At 42.2% G+C, this 26,029-nt stretch overlaps 3 protein-coding genes and 1 non-coding gene across 5 annotated transcripts; 3 read left to right on the top strand and 1 right to left on the bottom strand.

The window, feature by feature from the left end:
* The first annotated feature begins 1,222 nt into the window (after positions 1 to 1,222).
* On the top strand, positions 1,223 to 3,537 carry LOC144706400 (vacuolar ATPase subunit F family protein). Of its 2 annotated transcripts, none has more exons than XM_078579338.1 (5): positions 1,223 to 1,371; positions 1,577 to 1,655; positions 2,336 to 2,417; positions 2,864 to 2,946; positions 3,163 to 3,537. In XM_078579338.1, the coding sequence occupies exons 2-5, from the start codon at positions 1,593 to 1,595 to the stop codon at positions 3,325 to 3,327; spliced, it is 393 nt and encodes a 130-aa protein (XP_078435464.1). In that variant the 5' UTR covers positions 1,223 to 1,371; positions 1,577 to 1,592; the 3' UTR covers positions 3,328 to 3,537. The 2 variants fall into 2 exon arrangements, with proteins under 2 accessions (XP_078435464.1, XP_078435455.1); XM_078579329.1 differs by having other exon boundaries at positions 1,225 to 1,375.
* Positions 3,538 to 5,308: 1,771 nt separating this feature from the next.
* Positions 5,309 to 8,779, top strand: LOC144706383 (uncharacterized). The gene has a single exon (XM_078579304.1). It carries the CDS (start codon positions 5,469 to 5,471, stop codon positions 8,637 to 8,639), a length of 3,171 nt encoding a protein of 1,056 aa, XP_078435430.1. The 5' UTR covers positions 5,309 to 5,468; the 3' UTR covers positions 8,640 to 8,779.
* Positions 8,780 to 8,944: 165 nt separating this feature from the next.
* LOC144706392 (RING-H2 finger protein ATL66-like) lies at positions 8,945 to 10,045 on the bottom strand. Its single transcript, XM_078579317.1, has one exon. It carries the CDS (start codon positions 9,580 to 9,582, stop codon positions 9,094 to 9,096), a length of 489 nt encoding a protein of 162 aa, XP_078435443.1. The 5' UTR covers positions 9,583 to 10,045; the 3' UTR covers positions 8,945 to 9,093.
* Positions 10,046 to 23,568: 13,523 nt separating this feature from the next.
* LOC144714148 (U1 spliceosomal RNA) lies at positions 23,569 to 23,729 on the top strand. The gene has a single exon (XR_013584265.1). It is a non-coding gene; the product is annotated as a U1 spliceosomal RNA (small nuclear RNA).
* The last annotated feature ends 2,300 nt before the right edge of the window (positions 23,730 to 26,029 follow it).

Below are 26,029 nucleotides of genomic sequence, written 5' to 3'. Positions count from 1 at the left end.
TCATTAAACTAATGAGCAATACTTCCAAGTGTAGCGACATTGTTTGAGGTTGTCCACAGTTTCCATAAGTGACACTTTTTCAACAAGGCTGAGAAATTCATCATATACTCTTCCTATTAAAAACTTGGATCCATCACATTGTAACATATTTGCACTTGAAATAGTCATCAAGTCACCAGATTTAGGAAAAATTGGGTGTTCAATAATTGAGAAATCCATATTTGGACTCATAATCAGGTCTAACAAATCTTCTTTTATTTGACACATTAGTGATCTTTACATACAATACAATAATCTTGTATATAGACTGTTGTATTACAACTATGATCCATGTGTGCCTTATAAAAAAATTAAAAAATAGGCTTTTACTTGAATGCATCAACAAGCATGCGAAGATGATTAAGTGGTCAGTATAAGATTGTTCACTCTCAACATAAAAGGAGAAAAAACCAATGATCGATTTAACTTAATTGACAGGTTAAGTTTTCCGTATGTATGGTCCTAAGCTACACCTCAAGCTCTAGAAGATAATATGTATATTTTAAACATTGACCATCATTGGCTAAGGTATCTGTATAATCCTCTTTATGTCCTCTGGCTATTCAAACACTCATAAATATACAAATAAAAATAGGCTAACAGGGGCCACACTGTGAGAGCATGCCTAATTTTCAAGTTAAGGGAACCATAAACGGGTAGATTTAAGCTTTTCGATGGCTGAGATTTCACCATGCGGCCTCGAGAACTCGGTTTCTTGGCATTTTGCAGAAAAAGTCCATGCATTAATTCACGTGCACAAAAGGATGCAGTCCAAAGATAATTGGAGACATGCCCCTCCAATTCTTTCTCCTCCACATGGTTGTTTTTCCTGTCAGACATGATGGTGACACCATCCAGTGATGGGGACGTGACGGGGACGCCACAACCCGTGACGGTGACGCGAACGTGACAGATTTTTCCGAAATCCTCGGATGTGTGATAGGACAGTGACATGACGAAACTTTTGTCATGTCACTGTCCGTCAAGGATCGTCATCCATCCCGTCACGTCTGGGCCATCACGTCCCGGACGTGCCGATCCCTAATTGGCAGCCATTTTTTTCTTCCAGAAGAAACCCAGAAGCATATCAATGGTAATCCAGGCTAACTTGAAGGTTTTTAATAATTAGTCCTACAACTATCCTTCCCTTTCTTGGGCTGGCCCATTTATTTTGGGCCCATGCTGTCTTGGCCAGCGTTCAGTTGGCGTTGTTCTTATATCGACGAGGTGGCTCTCCAATGGAAGGGGTGATCGCCGGAATCTAGGGCGACGACGGAAGCGCACGGCGGCGGGCGGCGGAGAGGACGGCACCAGCTTGTCGTGAAGTTCCTTGTAGGTAGTTTTCCCTCGATAATTCTTAACCTTTGATTTTCAATTTGATGTTTCTCTCGGGGGAAAGAAGATCGTGTCCAACTGTTTGTGGGTTTTGTGATTTTTTCTAAGGGCGAAGGTTATTTTAGGCATTGACGCTGATCTCCTTTATAGATCGCTGATTTTTTGCTGAACTGATTGAAATGTTTTTCATTTGTATTTTCAGCTGGTTGTGATCTGTAATGGCGAACCGAGCGCAGATACCTACCTCCAACTCGGCGCTCATAGCTATGATCGCCGATGAGGTAGGAACAACAGATTGGTTGATTGGCGCCTCAGATGTGATCCAGAGGAAAATCATATGATTTTGGCCGTGGATGTTACGCTATAATTGTTATTCTCATCCGTTATAGAGTTCCTTTTCTGCCTCGTTACGTGGATGATTGGATATCTTAACCCAAATTAAAGATAGCTTCTGGGTAGAGATCCTCCACTTTTTGTCGTTCTTCGTCGTCTCATTTTCTTTGAAACTTTCGTTATTAATATCCAGACAGAATATTTTCTGATCTGAAAGTATAATACTTTAGCGTGGATTATCCTGTGGGGAGACTTATTGAGCGATGTCGAGGACTGCGTGAACTAGAAACCATTAAAGAAAATTAGATTGAAGATATGATTATAAACTGTTGCCCTGATACTAGCCACTGTTCATTTAAGCTTCATGAAATTCAGTAAAATTATTAAATTTGGCTCGTGTGCAAGCATTCAATATCATGTGAGGGAGTTGCTTTTAATATGGAGTTTGTGCACCTGTGAAAAATATAAACTTCCATGTTTTCTTGCCTATTTTTAATATTTCACGAGTTTGAGTATGAGTGCATGCGGACCAAATGCATGTCTTTAGTGGCTCTATGGATATATTTTCATGGAACAGTTGCACTGAACTAGGTGAGCTTATGTTTTTTCTTCCTTTGCGTGCGTGCAGGACACTGTAACTGGCTTCCTACTGGCCGGAGTTGGGAATGTTGATTTAAGAAGAAATACAAATTATCTCGTTGTTGACTCGAGTATGCCTCTCCAACAGCACGTGTTATTTTCTATCATCTTAAAATTGCGATTGAGTAAAAAGCCCAAGTCAGCTCGTTCATTATGCTCTCTTATTCGTGCATTTCCATGCTGAATTTTTTTAGTCGATTTTAAATTCAAATATATACCTATATTTATTAACTACGCGGTAAAAAAGTAATTTTTTCGTCCACAGAAACTTCAATCATTTCCTCATGGTGCTCTCATGAATTTCTTTGTTTTCTATCCTTTTCAGCATTCCTTGTCTTTTTTTATTCTGATTGCTCTCATATGTAATTCATCCGTTAATTTTCCAAATGATCAATCGCGTCTTTTTTGAAGAAGAAGACGAAGAAGATCACGTCTGGTTTTTTACGTGAATTTTTAATTAGTGCGTCATCTTAATCAGTATATTCTGACTTTTGTTTGCTCATTTTCGACCACCTAGAAACTACGGTGAAAGCCATAGAGGATGCTTTCAAAGAGTTTACTACAAGGGAGGACATTGCCATTGTGCTCATCAGTCAATATGTAAGTTCAGCAGGATGAAAATGAATCATCTATATGTTATCATTCAATTCATTCTTTCAAAAAAAATCATCCAATTCAGTTTTTTTATTTTCTTGAAAACCAATCATCTTTATATCCTCTGCCTTAATACTCAAGAATGCCAAGTCAGGGGCAATCATATTTTTCAGCAATTATGCATTAGAATGGGACTTATGAAGTTTAAAAACCTCAATTCAGGTGGCAAACATGATCAGGTTTCTGGTGGACAGCTACAACAAACCAGTTCCAGCCATCTTAGAGATCCCCTCAAAGGATCATCCATACGACCCGGCCCATGACTCGGTCCTGTCGCGAGTGAAGTACCTCTTTTCTGCGGAATCAGTTTCATCGGACCGGCGTTAAGCAATCGACCTTCTCCATTCCCTTTCTGGCCAATAAAAAGGCAGGTCGTTTGGTCTGACCGTTGTGATTTACAAGGTAGATTATAAACCATCTTCTCTTCTTGCTCTTTGATTCTTTGTCACCAGGCATGTGGCCAATAAGCCACTGTTGCTTCTCTTCGGAGAAGATCACTAGTGGCAAGCACTGTTATAAAAATGAGGCTTGAGTCAATTCATGGAGTGCAGGTTCAGGTGTTAGGGTTGTGTGGCCACCCATGAAGTACATGATCTTGAAATAATTGAGTCATTTTTGCATCATTTGTGACATGATTCCTGAGGGTTACTATCCATCACACTATATTTGATGATCGTCAATGCCAATTTGCATTTCATTATTAAGCGTCGATCTTCAAACCTGGCCAATAGGATTTGACAGTTTAGCTTAGAGACAGCTTGTTGTCATGGCCATTTGATCAGTGCTCTGCAATCCAATGTTTTGCATGCCTTATGTCATTCGTCGATTGTTTGCATCAATTTATGATCATGTACGTACCATCCAGTCATTGCAGATGCTAGTTCCATGTAGAAAAACCCAGAAAGAGATTTCTAGACCCCAATCCTTGCAAAACTTTCATAAATGACGATGGACTTATCAAACCTTAGAATTGTTTGTTTGCATCAGGAAAAAAATGTCACATTATCAGTAACCAGGGAAATTAGACGAATTAAGTGAATAAAATGCGATTAAGTGAATTTACTGTAAAAACTATTTGTTAGACAAACATATTCTTGGCACGTTATCAGTGATCCCTCGCTCATTAAATCAGATGAGGTGAGCTATTTTCTCAGAGTCCAAAGAAAATAAGTTAACTATACCCCTAAATATGATACTAAAAAGGTAAAAAAGGAGTTCCCTTAGTTTTCTTTCAGGACCTTCCTTTTCTGCGAGGATTTCCCTCTTATTCTCTTAAAATAGCCTAATTATGAAGTGCCCAGATTTCATTACCTTCATATCCTTTTGAGCCCAATGCAAAAGAAAATGAAAGTGACTGCCTACCAAGGGGGCAATCAACCCAATTTTCAAAAGGGAATAAGCCGGAGTGATCAACTTCAAATAAAATCATATATACAGTAAGTCCCTAGAGAGTATAGTTCCGGATCGTCCTGGACGTGGACGATGGACGGGATGAGATGAATTTCGTCCTGTCCAACGTCCAAAGTTCAGGGACGAAGGACAGGACGGTTTTTCATCCAACGATAAAAAAATCATCCTGTCCAGTCAAACCGGGACGGTTTTTCGTCCCGTCCAGTCCTCCCAGGACAGATTTTCGTCCCTAAATTCGTCCCGGACAAAAAAACCCATTTCATATTTTTAATATATTAATATAGATTTTTTTTTATAGTTTTCTTGGGAATTACTGAGGAGATAGAACACAAAGTGACATATGTACAATTATTTCTGAGTGGCGTCCATTTGCAGGGACTTTGATGCAAATTGTCATTGCGAGGCCACATGGCTACATCTCAACCCTCTGATGTGACCTCCGGACGGATGGTTTTTACGTCCCATGGTACGAAAACCATTCGTCTGTATCCTGGGCCGGTTTCGTCACGAATTTTAGTCCCCAAATTCGTCTGTATCCTGGGGGGCCGGTTTCGTCACGAATTTTTGTCCCGAAATTTGACTGTTTCGTCCCCGGACAAAAAAATCCGTCTGTGTCCCTGCACTATACTTTTAAGAGTTTACCCTTCTTGGGAGACGAGACAAAAGAAGAGGACCGTGCCCCACGCCTGCTGTCATGAAAAGGACAGGGAAGGTTAACCGGCGATAGGGCAGCCGTCAATGACTAACTAAACCTCTGCTAAACGTGGATCGGAAGAGCACCGACGTTGACAGAACAAAGAGAACGCCACTCCCTACGTCATCCTCTATTCCCCACAGACCGCGTACCGCCGAAAATCGGAAAATCTCTTCTCAACACCGAAACTCCATCTTCTTCTTTCTTCTTCGTCTCACGCGGTGGCGTGATAGACACCGTTTTTTTTAATTCCCAACGTCAACTCCACGACCCGCCTCCGTCTCACCGCCATGGACGAACCTCCTCTCGAGAACCCATCTCAGCAGACGTCCACTTCCTCTCTCCTCCGGGAGAAGCTTCTCTAATGAGGAGTCTCCTCCTTCTCCGACTCTTCCTCTTCTTCTCTCTCTTCTCTCTCTTCTATCTCTTCTCCTTGTCGAACGCCAGATGCCTCCCCGACCAGAGCGACTCGCTGCTGCGGCTGAAGCAGCGGCTGCGCCCGGCCGCGCCGCTCCGGTCGTGGCGGGCCGGCTCGGACTGCTGCCGCGGCTGGGCCGGAGTCGCTTGCGACGCGGGATCGGATAAGGTCGTCTCTCTCGACCTCAGCGAGTTATCTCTCTCCGGCGACGTCGACCCGGCGCTGTTCAACCTCACCCATCTCGTCTCTCTCAACCTCGCCTGCAATAATCTCAGTTCCGGCTTCGTTGCGGCGTTTAAGAGGCTAACCAGCCTTGCTTACCTCAATCTCTCCGATTCCGGCTTCTCCGGCCAAGTCCCAGCCGGGATTTCCTCTCTGAGGAGGCTCGTTTCTCTCGACCTCTCCACCCCGGGGCTCTGCTCTGAGTCTTCTCTGTCTCTTCCTAATCTCCCGAGCCTTATCGGCAATCTCTCCGAGCTCCGGTCTTTGTATCTCGACGGCGTCAACGTCTCCGCCGGGGGCCGCGTGTGGGGGCCGGCGATCTCTTCCTCCTTGCCCAAGCTCCACGACCTCAGCATGTTCGGTTGCTCTCTCTCCGGCCCCTTGGACGAATCCCTCTCGAAGCTCACCTCCCTCGTCGTACTTAGACTCAACGAGAACAAGCTAAACGCTCAAGTTCCGGAATTCTTCGCCGACTTCTCCTCTCTGAGACAGCTCCGCTTGGGTTCTTCTGGGCTACGAGGAAACCTGCCTCCGAGGATATTCCAACTCCCCGCCCTCGAAACGCTGGACTTGTCAATGAATCCTCTGCTGTCGGGGCACTTGCCTTCCTTCCCCTCCGGCATGGCGCTTCAAGACTTGATAATCTCCGGGACGAGCTTCTCCGGCGAGCTGCCGCCGTCCATCGGCAACCTTCGCCGGCTCAAGAGGTTGATACTCGCCGATTGCCGCTTCTCCGGCGGGATTCCTTCTTCTCTGCAGAATCTCACGCAGCTCGTCTCCATCGACCTCTCCAACAATAACTTCTCCGGGGAGATACCGTCGCTGGAGAGGCTTGCCAACGTCGCCATGCTCGATCTCCAGAATAATTCCTTCTCCGGGGCTTTCCCTTCATGGGTCTTCCGCCTCCGCGCGCTCCGGTCTCTGCAACTCAACTCCAACCGGGTTTCGGGGACTCTCGGCGAGGTTCCCTTGGCAACGGATTCCTCATTGGAGACGCTCGATCTCTCTAGCAACAGTCTTCAGTGGGCCTTCCCATCGTCCGTTGTCCGGTTACGGAGCCTCAAGGTCCTCCGCGTCGCTGATAACGCTCTGAACGGGACGGTAGATCTGGGTATCTTCGCCAACCTCAAGAATCTCTCCATCCTGGACCTCTCCTACAACAGGCTCACCGTACTCAGAAACCAGAGCTCCGCCGCCTTGCCGGGAGTGAGAACGCTCAACATGGCGTCCTGCGGGCTCGACGGGTTTCCCTCTCAGCTTCAAAACCTGCAGACGTTGACGAGGCTCGATCTCTCCGGGAACAAGATCGATGGCTTCATCCCCGCTTGGCTATGGAGCTTGCCCGTTCTCACCCATCTCAATCTCTCCGACAACTCCTTGACGGGCTTCGAGGGCCCGCCGGACTTGTCCCTTAGCTCGTTGAGCGTGCTCGATCTCCACTCCAATAAGCTCAGCGGGGAGATCCCTCTACCTCCGCCTGGCAACCTCGTCGTCGACTACTCTAGCAACCGCTTCGACTCCTCCATTACTCAGGAGCTCGGCGCGCGGCTCAACTTCACCATCTTCTTCTCCGTCGCGGGGAACCTGCTCACCGGTGAAATCCCAGAGTCCTTGTGCATGGGGAGTTATCTCCAAGTCCTCGATCTATCAAGCAATAGTCTCATCGGAGACATACCCAGCTGCCTCGTCTCCCGGGAAAATGCTCTGATAGTGCTGAATCTACGAAACAACAACCTCACGGGGGTAATTCCCTCCGACTTCCGCTCTGACTGCGACCTCCGCAGCCTGAATCTCAACGGGAACAAGCTAGCCGGAGTTCTGCCCAAGTCCTTGAAAAAATGCGACCTGCTCGAAGTTCTCGACCTGGGGAACAACGAGATCGAGGACGGCTTCCCCTTCTGGCTGGGGGACCTCTCCCAGCTCCGCGTCCTCGTTCTCCGCTCCAACAAGCTCGGCGGGCCCTTACCGACGACTATCGGCTCCAACTTCAACTTCTCCATGCTTCGGATAATGGACCTCTCCTCCAACCGCTTTAATGGCGTTCTGCCGGGGGAGTTCTTCCGGAGCTTGGCGGGCATGGCCGCCACCGACGATCTCTCCGCCGTGAAGAAGATCGTCTCCTTCGGCTTCCTCTCCGGCTTGTACTACGCGGACTCCGTCACCGTTACCAGCAAAGGCCTGGATTTGAAGCTGCTGAAGATCCTCACCATCTTCGCCTCCCTCGACCTCTCTCACAACGCCTTCGAAGGGAGCATTCCGCAGGAGATAACCGCGCTGAAGGCGCTTCACGTTTTGAACATGTCGAGGAATAATCTCAGCGGTCCTATCCCGCCGTCTATCAGCGGTCTGACGATGCTCGAGTCGCTTGATCTCTCGCAGAACCAGCTCTCGGGGGAGATACCTCCTCGCCTCGGGTCACTCCTCTCCCTCTCCGTTCTCAACTTTTCTTATAACAGGCTCGTCGGGCCGATCCCGCTGGGAGGACAGTTTAACACTTTCACCGAGGATTCGTACCTCGGCAACCCGGGGCTCTGCGGGAAGCCGCTGCTGGTCTCGTGCTCCGCTGCCGGCGGCGGCAGTGGCAGCGGCGGGGGTCGCGACTCCTCGGCGGGATACTACTGGGCGTACATTCTCGGTGGCATTGGCTATGGAGGAGGCTTGGCTCTGGTCTTCTTCCCTTTAGTGGCGTGGGGAGAAGGCCGGCGGTGGTATAACCAGCGTCTCGATAGGAAGCTATTGGCCTTCGCCGCGTGGTCTCGGAAGAGGAAGAAAGAGTCTGCGGAGATTCCTATTCCGCGGCGCTTCTGCTTGTTCTGCACCCGCCTGGAGTTCAGCGGAGAGAAGGTCGTCGTTCACCATGACCCTTGCTCCTGCGCTGCCGTAGAGGAGATTTAGAAGAACCTCGGACTCGTCCTTTCGTGGTTCAGAGTGCAATCCCCCTTGGGTCCCTCGATTTGTAACTTGTAAAAAGATATAGCGATTCGTTACGCCCAGACTCCCGCAGTGAAAACAAAAATGCAATCTTTCTTGCTCGCTGAGACATCCCATCTGGGTCTGTGCATGGGCCACTCTTTGCACTTTCCCAAGAAAGCTTGTACCTCACATTCCGACACCTTTTCCTCTAATCTGTGCCTCGTGACTCAGTAAAGTGAGAGAGATAATGATGATACGATGATGATCAAAGGACACAAATGCAGAGAAAAAAATTGGATACCCAATTACCCATTACCCAGTTTCTCTCTCTCTCTCTCTCTAGAAAACAGGAGTTTACCATCTTTAATGGGGTCCGGAGAAAGTGGGCCATGGAATTCATTTATCATTATCGTCTTCTGCCTCTTCGTCTTCACCCTCAGACCGGAGACGGGGAAGGGTCAGAGCAAGAAATAGGAGAAGCCCGGCAAAGAGGGCAGCTCGACTGACTCTTCAGCCACTCGTCTACGCAATCGGGATGAAATCTATGGTTGCAGCCGGGCAGCAACTTCATCTTCTGCCCCGTCGCCATGCTCGAGAGGCATATCGAGCACTGGGCCGCCTCCTCCGGCGAGCTCACCACCAAAACAGGAAGCGCGTCGATGGTCGCCCGGTCCAGACCGCCGCTCGCCAGCGTCGACCGTATCGAACCGGGCCCGGACCCGAGCTCCGACGCCACGACCACCGCCTCTTGCCGGCGATAACGGCACGTCCACCGCACGTAAACGCACAAGAGAACGAAGATAAGGAGCACGGCGAACACCACGACAGCCACTAGAACGTTGCCCTTCCCACGTAACTGGAAGTTCTTATCGTCGAGCTCGTTGTAATGCCAGTGGAATCGATGGCTCGGCTCTTGCGTCGCCATGGACGAGAACCAGTCATCCGGCCCTCCTCTTCCCCGAGAAAGAAAGAAAGAAACCGCTGCCCATTGAAGAAAGACTTCGGCTTTACTACGAAAGGCGCAGAAACGTTGGACGTTGCCAAATGTCCGGGTTTCTTAAAATATCAGGCCAACAATGAGACAACAAGGTGACGCTGTCCGTTCCGTTGCCGTCAGCGAGAAGAGCTCTCAGCCCGTTCCGGCGGCGCTGTCGGCGAGCAGACGGACGTTGGGCTCTTCGGCCTGTAGCAGCGATCACAGCCGTCGGTTTGCGCCACCGGCAACGCTGCAAGTTGGGATTCCCCAGTAGAGCGAGGAAGCCTTCTTTCGGTGGCCCTTTTCTCCTCTCTTCAACGGCCGCTTGTGGAACGGCAGGTCTCCTTTCTTCTTTTGGTGATGGGGATTGGGGATGGAGATGAACCCAGAAATCCGGAATAGAAGAAAATGAGCAGTTCATTTAATGTTTTTGATGGATGAGATCTTTTGGCCTCCACTTTGAGACCCACATGACTGTGAGTCCAATTTGAGCTCTTTCTTAACGAGTCATAGAGGGGAGATAACCGAAAATTCAACAACTACCCTCCCTCATCAAATTTTAAACATCTTTGATAACCAAGTCTTCCATAGATCGGCAAAGGGTCACTCCTCCTACGTCTGCTCCCAAGCCGTCCAGACAAAATCTGATATATAGGGTGGTAAAAAAAAATCCAATTTAAGTAGTTTTATTATACTTTAATTCAATAAATGTATATCTTCACCCAATCTCTATTTCATAGTAAGACTCGTGATGGATTCATTTTGCAGATAAATTTAAGAACGTACATATATATATATATATATATATTCAGGTCTTGTTTGAGATGCTTTTATTGCAGTTCTTTGGAAATAAAATTTAGTATTTTATAGGTAAGGAGATAACGATCAGATTTGCATTTGGTGTTTAGAAATATATGAAATGATTATATTAGTTTTAAGAATTAGAGATTAAAAAGAGCCGTATCAACTTATATTTTGTAAATCATACGTGTGATGTGTCTCAACCGCCTCACTATGCATTCAGTTATTTTTCTACCAAGTGGATCCCGTAGGTTTTAAAGAATGGACCCCATATGCATTTAAAGGCCCACAAGTCTACTTTCTCTGAGATTTGCATTAGCATTTGGATGTCTTGAACCATTATTGAATCCTGGTATGGAGACAAGTATTGGCTATTGACAAACAAAAAAATGATGTCAGTTTAATCTAATATATGTATCGACGTTGAATTAGGGACATCAATGTTGTATCAATTGATATCCGATATTGGCATCCAGGCCTATATCAACATCTTCCAGCCTCTTGCTAATTGTGTGTCATTATTGGATGTAATGTGTGTTTATGAGATATCAGATTTTTATATCACATTATGAAAACTTATATATATATACATTAATAAATGTAAACAAATTACTTTAATGTTTATAAATATATAAATTTATAAAATAAACTTTTAAAAGATATGTTGATCTATGATTAGGCCTAATTAACAATCTATTTCTCAAGTATCAAGTAGGTCCTCCATGTGGACATTGCCTAAGCAAGAGGTCATAGAACACTACAGTGGACAACAGTCTAGGAGACAGAGCCACGGGGAACAAGGACAACATGATGGGTAGGGCAGCCATGTGAAGGTATTGGGTTCTTTGAGCTTGATGAACTATCTGAAATGATTATTTTTATAGTTTAATTAACATATAGTCAGATGTAAACTATAAAAAGAGGAAGATCAAATCAACTTGTGTGGAACAGATTCCACTGTCATTTGGTTGCATATAAGCAACCTTCAACCCATTCATGTGTCTTGCCGACGCAGCCTTAGTACACAAACATTTTAAAGGCATGACTTGAATCCACAAGTCTTGTTTTACTTGAAGCAGCCAATTCCGGAATCCACAGAACCTAACTTCTCCAACCCTTGAGTCCACAAAGGGTTATACTTGAATCCACAAGCACTGAAGCTCTCTCTAACGAAGAGAACATTTACAGGGGAGAAACATGAGTTTCAACAAAATAATACACTTCAATAATGATCTCTCAAAGGTACATGGGGTCTTTATATAGGCCACAACAAGTGCATGGTCGTCCATAATGATAGTACCCATGAAAAGAGGACTCAAAACATTGAGACAAACAACTCTGACAAGCTAAAACAAAGGAGCAGCTGCCTAATAGGCCTGAACTAAGATATTAATCAATATATGGGGCATATAGAATCTGTCAGAACATATTTGTGTGTCTCGAGAAGATCCTGATAAGACAAAACAGAATATCTACAGCTTTAACGAGCTGGAGCAGATATATTCTACAGATTGTGACACAAGAATAATATGTCAGATAATTTTGTAAGAGAAAATCTGTCAGAGAATTTTTTGTAGGCGTTAGGTAGTTTTCTACAGATTCTGTCAGCTTCTAGAATGATCTCCTGCTTGGGCCTCCAGTTGTTAATGGGCCTCAGAAAATGCCCTTCTAGGATACATCACTGCCTCTAGATATACCCGCCCAGTCACTTGGAGGATGGATCCCCTCTCAGTCTCTTCATCTATGTTTTAAGATCTTTGTTGATATTCCACCCTTTTAATCCCCTATAAAGAGATAGATTCTGAGCGGGAGACAAGAACGGAGGGAGGGGGCCACCTAATGTGGCTTCCGTGGGCACTTCATATTGGTGTCTCCTTTATTTATAATATTTTTGAAATTTACAAAAAAGTCATTATAGCTTAAGTATATCTAACATCAAATTATATCAATAAAAGTATGCTCTATACTTCATTTTGCCACTTATTTTTGGGTTTTGTTTATACTTAATGTATTATTCATCATTTAAGGATAAAAATGAGAAATTACTAATTTATTTTTCTACATTATATTGGATTTTTAAGACTAAACCCCATTTGACTGCTCAGAGTGAAGTGGATTTCTCCAATGTTCATAAAGTTTTATTTGAAATACAGGGCTTAGGTTTTAAATGTCCAAGAAATTACAAATTTGTACTTGAAATCATCTTGTATGGAAAGTGTCTAGAAAACGTTCATGTGTCTGACCTCTGGATGTATCCATGGAATCACTTGGAATATGGATATCCCCCTCAATCTCTTTAACTCTTTTTTAATATCTAATTGGCTGTCTCCTCATTCAATTTCAGATAGAATAAAACTATCTAATTTCATCAAAATGATGATTATGGCTGATCTGGTAGCCATTTGTGTGGAGAGATTAAGGCCATAAAGTGGATGCTCTTTGGCATAAAAAGTTTGCTGAATTGATTCATATGAATCTTTGAATGATATTACACTAAATTCTTAATTAGGTTGATTCATGTCATATTTGTGATTTTTAGACCGGAGACACCAAATATGTCTTGAGGAAAGATGATTCTACATTGATTATGACTTACGAGTTCCTAATCTTGGAATTCCAAATGGTCTTAGCTCGGGTGCAACAACAAGATGATTGAGTTATAAAGATGAGATTTTTTACCCTTGATATAAGAGGCGATAGTTCAAGGAAGATGACATGATGAGGTCATTGGAAAGGGAATGGAATATCAAAGAAGAGTTCTATGATGATTTTGAAATACATCAATACTAAGATGATATATAAGGGTTTTATAGTTGACTGTACCCTAAATTTTCTCAAGAGATCCAAGAGGATGAGTATAAGTACACAATAACCAATGCCATAAATGTTCCACAAGCTAGTAAATACACACCTTTGTATGTTCACAAGCACAAGGTGTAGCTTGACACTCCTCATGCAAGAAACTTAATCAAAATATTGGTTTAAATTGACCCATAATTAATTAATCTGTATGATGATATAAATAATTAATTTGGATGGCCAGTAAAGGTCAATGGACCATGGGAGTACAACTAGACTTATGGATGGGGCTAGAGGGTCACACACAAATTGTCTTTTGGATGTTGAAAGATAGACTTAAGCCTTAGGGGTTTTGTGAAAAAAATTAATGTAAGTATTAATGGGTGAAATCCATGAAATAAACTCAAATAGGACATAAAATTTCAAGTTCCCACCCTTCTTATTCCTTCTCCCCTTGGCTTCTCTCCACTCCCAATATGATCAGAATGGTGTAACGGAAATACTAGAGCAATAACAAACATTATCTAGATGAAGGAGGTTATTTGATATGTTGGGGATCATGTGGATATGTCTAGAGGCTAGACACATGAATAGCTCAACATGTTTCACTCTAGAAACTAAGAAACTTTGGATTCAAGCCATGCCAAAGTGATTTGATCATCATGTTTTATTAGATGTAAATATTTTTTCAGTCTTCAACTGCATGGATCTTTCATGTTTGTCTTAATCAAGGCCCTAAAACCCCAAAATTAGATCTTCATAACACTTACATGACTCTGACATGAATCAATCTTATTGACAATTCAGTATAATGCCATTCAGGAAATCATATTGATCAATTTAGTTAACTATTTTCATAAAGAACACCCATCATGCTTCCTTAGTGTATCTACAGTAATGGCCACAAGCTGAATCATACAAATCACATAAGTATGATAAGATAGTTTTATTGTCTTAGGATATTTGAATGTTCCTCTCAAGTATTCTTTGAATATAAAAATTTAGAGTACATGTTTGAAGACTGGTGATCATTTTTTATAATAATATCATCATAATTCACTTACTAATTTCATATATTCACATACTTCATTATAAAAATCATATTATAATATTGACGAATAAACCTTCATTTAACACACTTAAATATGATATAGAAATAAAATTGGCTTGGGGCCTCATTAAATCTATAAAGGAAAAATTGCTAGGCAAGGTGAGCCTCACAACAAGAGTGCATATTTGAACACATATGCACAACTCATGTCTTTCTCTCTTATCTTTTTTTCTAAAATTGTATAAATGATTATGTTTGAAATATGAGTCTGATCAGAATCACGATGACAGAACCATCAGCTTTCCTTTGATCAGCATCAAAATCTGATGTTGGGCAATAAAAAACCAATCAATCCTTTTACCTAACCTTGAAATTAATGAGATTTTGACCAGGTCCTGATACAGATAAAATTCTAATTTTTATTGGGTATAATACTTAAAGGTTTAGCTCCAATAAAAATCTAATTCTGATCAATACAATTAACATTCGGTGGAAGTATTAGTATAGAAAGCATAAAAAGTCCATGTAGAGAAATTTTTGTTGGATTAATTATATATTAACAAATGTTTTTATTGATTAATCATTATGTCTAGAAATTTCATAAAAATCATAAAAGGAAAAGAACCATTTGTTTTGTCCTAGTGAAGGGTGTGCAATCATTTTAAATTGTCTTTGATTCCATCTAAAAAATGATCCTCCCTACAAGCCATCACATACACTGTAATTTGGATAATTAAATCTTTTATCACTTTATCGTAGTTTATTTTTACTTTGGATTATCATTATTAATTTTATTGGAAACATTTTTGGGTATATTAACAGAACCAAATTCCGATATGACATTCAAATCTGATCAGGAAAAAAAATAAGATATTTGTTCAAGATCTTTTGCTCTTTAGATTTGGCTCTCTTATCAAAATCTGGTTCTTCTCAGGTCCTAATCTGATCATAGTATGATTCTGATCATACATTGAATCTCACCAGGTTTCAAATCTAAGGAAACTCATCATATGATCAGAGTCAAATTGTGATTGGAGATCCAAACAGATCCAACTTGAAGTTTGGTATCTGGTCAAGGATCATATGTTGACATGATATGGCATAGATCAGAATCTGATTCGTCTCAGATATTGACTCTGATCATAATATAATTCTTCTCAGATATTGAATCTGATATTAGGGTGATTCTGATTAGGTTCAAAAATTTATCAAAATAAGAAAATGAATAGATTAAAATTCTGATCCTAGATCCACATATGTTCAAATTCAGAATCACAATTTTGATCAGGATCAAATATGGGTTTGAATCAGGCCAAGGATGTGAACGCCACATCTGATCATCCTTTGACTCTGATGAGGATTGGATCTATAATAAATATCACATTCTAATATCATTGGATGTACGATCAAAATATCACATTCTAATATCATCTAATTGTGATTCAAATCGGCAGGTGTCTCTGATCGAAATGTCCCCCTGGTTACCAATTTTACTTTTATGTTTCATTAACTTTTTAGCATTGAGTAGGATATGATAAACATGGTGCAAACCTCTGATGCAATCATTTTCTGCCTTACTTGAGTCACTAGATCCCAACCATATTGTCCAAAACATTATGGACTCTCTCTTGAATGGATCCGTTGATAGAGCTTCAATAATACCAGATTTTCAAGATCATTAAATATTATTAAATAACTAAAATTGCTTCTCTATTAAAATTTCTGGTGAAATATCACATTTCGTAAATAGAGTATAATAAATAAAAATGGCATTAAAGGATTTAAGTTATTGGAGTAAGCGTGGCATAGGAACATCTTCTATAAAAAATAAAATTTAATGATATTAACAGAGACTTGTGCATTTCTTAAATTGGTAGAATTTTTTTATTGAATGAAACATGACTTATTATTTTCTTCAAACACTAAGCATTGTGTTATCCATGGATATGTAGGTATTTAAGTAAATTGAGCAAGTGTGCCATAGGAACCAATAAGTTAACCATTATTAATATTATTAAAAAAATAGTGAATATACAAAGTGGCATATAATTTTGAAACATAAAAGTAGTGATTAATGGATCGATATTCAATAAGATGGTGTATACCTTATTATGTATAAAACTGGTCACATTAATTTATATGTATAAACTCAGTACATTGGTTATTTGTATGATTTATAAAGCTTGAAAATATAAAATTTATTTTTTGAATGATGTCCTGCATGTCTTGGATTTTATATTTTAAAATTTCTTCGGACATTGTATTAAGGATATATTAAAATTTAAATTTAGAATATATTTCCCTGTAATTTATTAAAGCATTTGTTTTGTTTTAAATGAATTTTTATTCCATATATATTCATCCAATTCATTTAATCCATGAGCAATTTTTTTGTCTATGATTAGCTTCACTAATCACAATGATTGGCATTGCTAATCACAATACTTGGTTACATTATAAATTGCGGGATGTGCCATAATTTCATCACAATATATGATGCCATTATTCATAAATGATGGACTAATGAATGACAACAAGAAGATTTGTGGACTTAATCCACATTAATTTTATATTGATGTGTAAGACAAGTGGTACCATATAAGATTAATGTTTCTTATAAATGTGACAATAATGTGGTACATGCGTATGATACAGAAAATTTTACTATTAAAATCACATTGAATGTGGAAATTATGTCCACAAATGCATGTTGCTTTTCATAATCACGCCCCCAATTGAGATTGGAAATTAAATGTGTTAATTAGTGGCATAATCTTCAGCAAATCCCAGGATTTTGCGACACTTGGGAAATCTGGTATGTGTAGTGATAAAGAGAGAAAAAATTAAATGGCTCAAAATGATCCGATTTTCTAACGCAATATCAGTTTAGAAGGGTTTTGGGGCTGAAAGTGTGAATGTATCTTCATCTCTCTTTTTCTTCTCTACCATTCTTACTGTTGACCCTATATTGATCAATCCAATATGATGCATGCAATCATACACCTTTTCAAAATATTTTGGCATTATTGTGATCATATTATTTACATTTTAATGTGAAATTAAATTTCATAAATCATGAAGGGATTTTTAGTAATAAAAATCTACCCATTCTATAGTTAGTTTAAGCATTATTTTATTAATTTTATCTGTATTTTACTTTAGATTTGCCCTCTATGCATTATTTTATGAAAATCCTCAACACGATCATTTTTCTCATTGAAATCCTAGTTAGTAGTTAAAAGCCAATTTTATATCTTGTTTGAAAAATGATTTGAAATCTTTATGGCCTTGAAAATAAAAAAATTTCAAAAATTTAGGAGTGCCCAGGCCAAGGACAAGCCGGCAGCTATAGTGCGGGGACGCGGACGGACGAATTTTTCGTCCCGTAGGATGAAAATCGTCCCGTCCCTGAGGGTCAGATGATTTTTAGGACGAAAAATCATCCGCTGGACGTTGGGACGCGACGATATTCGTCCTATGGGATGAAAATTTCGTCCGTCCGATAGGCTTGGACGGTTGACAGACGAATTTGGACGGTAAAAAATTGAAAAAATGATTATTTAATCCCCTACGAAATATAAGGTTTATGAATTAAACTAAAATTCCTAGCCTCGGGGTAACTAATTTTTTATTAGAATTGAGTTCATTTCCATTTTATTCAATAAAATTTATTTGGGTAATTTACTAAATAAACATTAATTATAGATATGGAGAAATATTATGTGTATGGGTTCAGTTTTAATTGCTTCACTATATATACGGTGAAATTAAGTGTAGCATTGCTGAAAAAATTAAGAAATTGCACTATTACTTATTATTCTCGACCTATTAAAATATTATGTTCATGGGTTCAATTTTGATTACTTAAATCAACTAATATTGAAAACCGATACCTAAAAGGGCGGTTCCCTAATCATTTTTATATTGCTCTTTCTTGAGGTTAATCACTCGATCTGGGTATGTAAAAAAATAAAAATGGCAAAATTTTAATTTTTCAAATTCAAATAAGTTGTAGACATCAACTTAAATGTTCAAAAAGTATTTAAAGTATTTAAAGTATTTTCAGTATGAAGGAAGTAGACAAACAATACGACGCTGAAGGGAACAGAACAATACGACGCAGAAGGCCAGTAAGCACCAGAGCCACACCGTAGCCACACCATAGCCGCCTCCCCACCACCAAAGGCCATCCACTTCCTGAAGGTAAATAGAGCGATCGATGTGAGTTATAATTGACTGTTCAATGAGAACCAAAATATATGACAAAATAATTCTGAACCAAAATATATCTCAACGGTTCGAAATGTGTTCATCGGAGGGAAGCGCATCGGTGGATGCGACAGTAAGCACCATTGGCCCCCCATGTTCTTACGTGCTCGGATCGTTGACTTTGGCTCGTCTTATTGCATTGCCTTTGACTTGTTTGTAGCTTTGACCGCCATACACGGTGGGGGGAAGCTTGTGCCCTTCTTGATTGAATCTGGCACCCTTATCAGTCCACCAGCTTGGGGAAACAAGAACAGTATCTTGTTCTCGTTATATTTATATGAATACTACATGATGATGTGTTGTTTCTATAGATTTTCTGTATTTGTATTGGAGGTTGTTCATTGCAAGGAAAACAGGGTAATTTATTTGAGTGATAAATTCATGCTGGAATATCTCAACGAAAACTCACAGGTCATGGAGTCATGCCGAAAAATATCAACTTTGAGAAATAAGACACATCAACATATCTCAACTAATTGTTCGAAAAAAAATTAGACGATACCTGATTTCAAGTTTTTCTTAGTCTCTTGATTCTGCCAAGAAATACGACATTTATCATGATCAATAAATTACTGGAAGCCAATTCCACTGCTATACACCGTAAGAGCTCAAGAATAATCGGAACATGTCAACGGCAAAATTTGCAGAGCAAAAGCTGAGGCAAGTTTATCTTAGTATTTGTTTTTAACCAAAATTGAAATAATAATTGGAGTAGAGAGAGAGAGGGTAAAGAGGAAACAGGACTTACAATGAACGTATGAGTGGATGAGTGAATGGGACAGTGCGATCATATTGTCTCCCTCGTTACTTTGTAACATGAAATGTAGAGAGAGTCAGTAAAAGAGAAACATGTTTCTGAAAAATGGAAAGCAATAGAGCGTAACCCACCAGCACCCGAGCTGTCATCATCGTTGGAGTCATCATCGGAGTCGTCGGAGTCCCGCTCTACACGACGGAACCATGCGCGAAGCATCATCAACATCTCAATGCTATCCGCATCAAGCCATGATCTTCGGTACGTTGTGATGCCTCAGCCGACTGAAAAAAGCCGCTCCACCGGTGCGCTGGTCGGACTCACGGCAGGGAATTGGCGAGCAATTACTGTCAAATTCGGCAAGTATCGCATCCCGACATCCTTCCACCAACCTAGAGGGTTGTCCTCCTCCTCACTGCATGGGATGTTAAGATACGTATCCAGCTCTTGCCTCAGCGTTGAACGTGGTCATTGACCAGTACACGGATGTGTATATTGCCACTTGGATAAATATTGCTTTGGACGGTGACTTACCGACAACATTTCCCGCTCTGAGTCACATTCATCTGCTTTCATCGTAGCTGCAGAATCCAATAGACTGCCAAGATAGGAAATCACACTCTGTCTACATGAAGGATCAACCACATCTAATTTTGAGAACGGATCTAATGTCGCCGCTGTAGCGACAGTATTATTGCCTCAAAGTACCGTTGCATACTACATCAATTTGCTATGCATAGCACCACATGCTGAGCGCAGGGCATTCCGTCGATCGGCATCCAATGCTGCCCATGCATTGTTCATAGCATGCTCAAGGTGATTCGTCAGCTCCGCGACTAATTACATTACCTCAGTTATTGGCAATTTCTTCGCCGAGCACACAAAGTCAGTTCCCTGGCATAGTGGCCCAAGGATGCCCAAGTATTCATCTATCAACTCCTAGTCCTCCTGACATAGGCCGTAATCTTTGGTGGTCGTGGAAAGGAACCGCATCGCCATGTGGTCCACGACATCTTTCTTACCAAGAGCACGCTCTAACATCGTGAAAGTGGAGTGCCAGCGCATTGGGCAGTCGATCTTTATCTTGTTCGAATCCGGTAAATCAAACATCTTGCACATATCAACATATTTTTCCATACGCTATGTGGATCCCTGAATGGCATTTACAATGGCTCTCACGCAAGAAAACGGCTTCCCCCAAAGGTGCAACTAGTGCCCCAATATCTTCCTCGACATTTGAATCAGTTGGGTCTTCCGTGTCCAACGATGTTACTGGGCGAAGATCTCGGACACGTAGCAAATTAGTTGTATGGGGTTCTAGATTACAAATGACTTTGAGTCCGGCCTGGACTACGAGGTTCAGTACATGGGCAAAGCATGGTACATGTCGGTCCATGGTGAATTGGGGGTTCACTGTCTTTAATTGATCCGCAATGGAAGCAATCATTGTTCTGTTGTTGGACGCATTGTCCGTGGTGATGGTACATATCTTCGACTCAATGCCGTAATGATATCCAACTTCCATGATGATCATCGCTAAGTTCAAGCCGCTATGGGGTCCCTTGATCTATCGTAATCCTAGAAGAAGCTCACATAGCTTCCAATCGTTGTCGATCCAGTGGGCTGTGATTCCTTAAAGGGCGATGTTGTTTTGGGATGTCCAAGCATCCACGGTAAGTGATACTCTGGAGACATCTGCAAACATCTCCACCAGCTTCCCTTAGACATCAATGTACATCCTTTCAACTGTCGCCTTGACTGCATCCGGACCAGGGATGTCCCCCACCAACTGTGTCCCATAGAACTAGTCTTCGGAAAGACTTCTTCTTCACAAGACGCCAAGGAAGATCGTTGTCGCAGATGAACCTAACGAACTCTTCTTTTGTCTGCTCCATGGTGATGACGCGTATATATAACTTACGGGAGAGTAGTTCGTAGTGGAGAATGGTTCTCTACTTCAGCTTGCGTCCCCTAATTTCATCGTGAAATTTGCGGTGCACCTTCTCCAGATGTCTCCAAAATACATTTGTGCTTTTGTCTTTATTCCTCCTGATGACGACCTTACCGATGGGATTCTCTGCTTGACATAGCGTGCACTGATACTCGTCCGGGCCAACTTCAACAAAATGATCTAAAACTTTTGACCGATTACGTCTTCCGTTACGAGTTGATAGGTTGTCATCAACCTCGATTGCGATGCAATCTGCGGACATCGACGATGTAGCCTTAGCCATCGCTTTTGGGGTAGTAGCAGAAGTGGATTCCATTACTCTACCTGGGCAGTTAACAAGATGCAATCATTTATAAAATACGTGTTAGTTACACTAACGATTACATTCAGTCGATCAGGAAATTCAGTAAATAATTGCAATCACATGAAATCTTGCAGATATTTTCCTCATACAGAAATACATTTGCCATTACCATGGCTGCTTCATCAACATTCAAGTAAAAAATTCATACAATCGCAATCCATCAAAGGCAGTAAAGGACACAAAATATTTGAAAAAATTATTCATTATATCATTATCCCAAGAGGTAACTTAATTTAAAACAAACAAAACTCGCCCCACATACAAACCACCATAGACCATGCGGACCAACAAAGAACGCAAAGAAGAATGTGTATACCTGATTACAAATTAATGGCAATCCTATAGAGGCCCCAAGGATGTGGGGGCAATGAGACTCAGCTTGCTGAAGAACGTGACCAAGCCCCGGCCGTACCCGCAGGGGGGTAAGACTGCATGAGACAAAGTGAATTGATATATTGAATTGCCACGCCACGTGAAGTTTGATCTCAATTGAATAGGTCTCCAGAGGATCAAAATCTGGGATGTCCTCACCTTCAATTCTCCATTCACCAAAAGAAGAAATGGAAAGATAAACCATATGTAGATAGAGAGGTCACCACTAACAGAAACTTGGGATGTAGTAAGAAGGTTGATCGATCGAGTCAGTGTCTCTCTCAATGGAACATTTTAAAAACATTTCAAAGATACAAAATGGGTAGTGAGACAAACGTAATATATGTAACTATTAATGAATGAGAGAGAGAGAGAAACATCACGTCCCAACCACATTTTAGACGCAGTTAGACAGAGCAAATTTGATCAGTTTAGTAAACTACATTATTAATCAGGAAAAATCCATAGAGGATAAAATCCCAGGCCGCTAGTGTGTCCAACATTCCACCCACAGAAAGAGGAGAGAGAGAGAGATGTAGATAGAGAGGGAAAGAGATAAAGATAGAGAGAAGAGAGAAAGCTAGAGAAGGAGAGGAGATACGATAGACAGAAGAAAGCTCATTCACTTCAACAACAACTGTGTTCTTTCCCGTTACTGGAGATATTTAAAGAAACAGGAGTCTTAAATGTTTTAACCAACTAAGCATGGGGGCTTACCAACCGGTAAGGTCCCCATGGAGAGTCGTAACTCTCGCCATATGCGACGTATGCATCACACGCAATACGTCAACTCCCACGGGGTTCAGAAGATTCAACTCCGTTAAAGAATAGAGTGGCTTCAGCGCAGCTTGGTTCTGAACATTTCATGGTCATCACTCGACTAGCCACCCATTGCCACCGCTATCCGCCAATGGGGCTGTAGTTGTACGTGAACCCATGATGACGTTGTCGTCGCGAAAAGGTTGGGCTACCATTGCTCGTACTTGGCCAATCATCTCCTGAGAAAAGTTATGGGCTTCCCAAAAAGCTGTATCCTTGAAATAATTTTCAGGTACCTTCTGAGGGGGATTTGGAACTCCAAAAAGGAAGGGCCGTAAGCGGGAGAGAAGGCGGTGTGCACTTTCTATGATTAGGGCGTGCTGCCAAGGCGTGCAATGTGGAAGCAGGACTGTTGGGGACGTAAGGAAAATTTCAGCCGGTGGCTTTAAGGAAGGCTTCAGGGTGTCGAAGTCTGAATCCGTGGTAATGTCGATGACGTCTTCATTTGGGTGATGATAGGCCAGGCATTGGAGGAGCAGACAAACACTACGGTGCAGAACGCGTTGACTACGACTCAGGGTATCCTCGCATGACTCGGCGTGATGCTGGGGTGTCAATGATGATCGAGGCATAGCTGTTGGTGTAGCCCGCGACTCCCGTGTACCTGCAAAGTACTAGTCCCACAAATGGGGAGCAAGTATTAAAACATCGGCCGTAAACGGTGTGGAGAGACTGGATGCATTCCACTAACGATTCCGCCATAAATGATGGCCTGCCCAGCGGCTCAAAATAAAGAGCGGGCTGCTTTGAGCGCCATACATACCTGGACGGGGTCTACGGGTGATCAAGAAGGCCTGTGGCCTAGCCGCGTGACCACCATTGCACTTGGGAGGGGTGCTCGGCTACCATCTCCCCAAGAGGGAGAGTGGACATCATAATTTGTGGTAGCGGGGGCCTACGAGCGCGCGGCCCCCACCCAACTCAAAACAAAATCGTTGAAGTGTAATTCAGAAATTTAAAATTTATGGGTTTACTGTGGTCTATTCATATGACGGAGAGTTAATACTTTGGATAGAAGAGGCGATTGGGAGGGAGAGAGTTGTTGGATACTTCTTCTACCACTAGGAATCTAAATATAGTTTCCCTGTTCGATCGGAGAGATAGAAGGTATTGATACTTCTTTTGTAGGGGGAATAATATTTTATTACCCGAACATATATATAAAGAGATGTCTTTCTCGACTGATGTCTCTTCCCACATGACGGTGTTTAAGGCTGGCCTCAGGTCCTTTCTCATATTTGGCAATGGATTTGCTAACTGAGAGCCCGGCTTCTGGTAAATGAACGCATTACACAACAGAAAGGCTTTAAGCACGACACAAAGGCGATGATCACGACACAAATGCACTTAATGGCGCAAAGGAATGGCATCAATTGAACTAAGAAAAAATGGGATGCAACACAGCGACATTATAATAAAGCCATTGAAAGAGAAAGAGATGCGAACATACCTCGATGTCAAAGAAGCAGCGGAGGAGCACCCTGCGCCTGGTGGGAGACTTCACGTTTCAAAATAGGATGCCTCGTGAGAGTTCCCAAGTTCAGACTTCAGAGTTCCGGCGGATGCCCTAAATCTGCCGGTGCGGGAGAGTGGAGACTTTAGAGGAAAGCCCTAAATCTGGTGCGGGAGACTTCTTCCGACTAAAATACTTTCCTAAATTATTTTTTTTTTCCGGGACGAAGGACGAGACAATTTTGGGCCTGGACGGGATTAAAAACTGTCCCGACATTACTGGACGGGACGGTTTTTTTGTCGACGGATGAAAAATCGTCCCGTCCTTCGTCCTTACGCTAACAAAGGACGTATGATGGGATGAAATTCATCTCGAACCGTCCTCATCCCATCCCGTCCACATCCCTGAACTATATTCACAGCACTCTAGCCAGCTGGAAAGCGCAGAGCACTTGAGCCAACCGACAGCTGGAGAGCACTACGTACATCAGCCCATGATTGGCCACAACAAACAGAGAGGCCTCCAATGGACGCAATAGCAAGCCCGCAGATGCACAAAGGAGTTCAGTTCACATGGAGAGGGGAGTGATTTAATTTCAATCTATACCTTTGTGCGACGATTTTATGGAATATTAATTTTTAAAAGTTCCTAATATGGGGTTAGTAATAGCCTGTCATTCTCAGATTCATGCCAGGCAAGGCTCAGATATACTAAAAGTGATCACGGCCCAATGGGCCGCGATCAAATGAATTTGTCTGAAGGAAATCATGACCGGGCTTTGCACAAACCCAGCTTGAAGCCCATGTCATTTCGGGCTTTGTTTTAATAGTCGGATATGATCTCAGCTGTTCGATCTTCTTAAAGAAGGTCGGACGGTGAGATAAGCCCATCTTATTTAATATATTTTTAATTTATTTTCTAGGGCTCCTATTGGTGGTTGCGGATGACGTAGATGCAAGACCCTTTGGCGGACAAATCAGACAGAGGAACGGTGACGAGCTAGTTAATGGGGTGGCTGATGGGGTAGGCTGACGTGGCCGATGCAGTACACCAACTTAATCTGGGTCCACGGCTACAATTTCATCACAGCCATCGGATCCAGATGAGGGGGATCGGACAGCCAACTGCAGTTCCATCCATCCCTGCCCCTAGCCGTTGCCACTGTGGGGAGGGGAGGGGAGGAAGACCCCAGGGCTATTCCCTCCATCAGACGGCCTGGGAAGTCCATCCCAAGCTGTTAAAGGGGGCCTGACTGCCTCTAATTTTACATCTTTCGACCAATTTCCCAAACTGCAGAGGAACCTTCTGAGGCAGGCAAAGCAAGAGGAGGGGTGTGACAAACCTCTGACGACTCCTAGAGCTAAGGACGGTGTCAGAGGAGGCTGAAGAAGATGAAGGCTTGCAACATAACGTGAGAGAAGCGAGGGGGAAACCACACACCGAGGCTAGGCGACGGCGATTGGCGCCACCCCCCACTCATCTTTGATCGAAGGCGAGTTTGGTAACTTTTTGCTTCATTTTGATGAGAAACCATTAGAAATTTAGTTAGTTTTACTAATTTTTATTCAGCTTCGATATGGATTGAGTTTTCGTCGAGATTGGATTTTGCAGCCACCTTGGGGCATTTTATCAAACACCCGGTATTCATTGCATGATTTTCACCAGTTTCCTAAGTCCGATTGCTTCACTTTATAAAAAAATATATAAACATATACTAACTCTTATCTCGACCTCTAAGAGGCAATCGACAGAATCACCTCTAG

Source organism: Wolffia australiana, chromosome 1 (genome assembly GCF_029677425.1).
Source record: "Wolffia australiana isolate 7733 chromosome 1, ASM2967742v1".
Lineage (NCBI taxonomy): Eukaryota > Viridiplantae > Streptophyta > Magnoliopsida > Alismatales > Araceae > Wolffia > Wolffia australiana.
The sequence above is the reverse complement of the archived record's forward strand: the minus strand, read 5'-3'. Positions and strand labels throughout refer to the sequence as shown.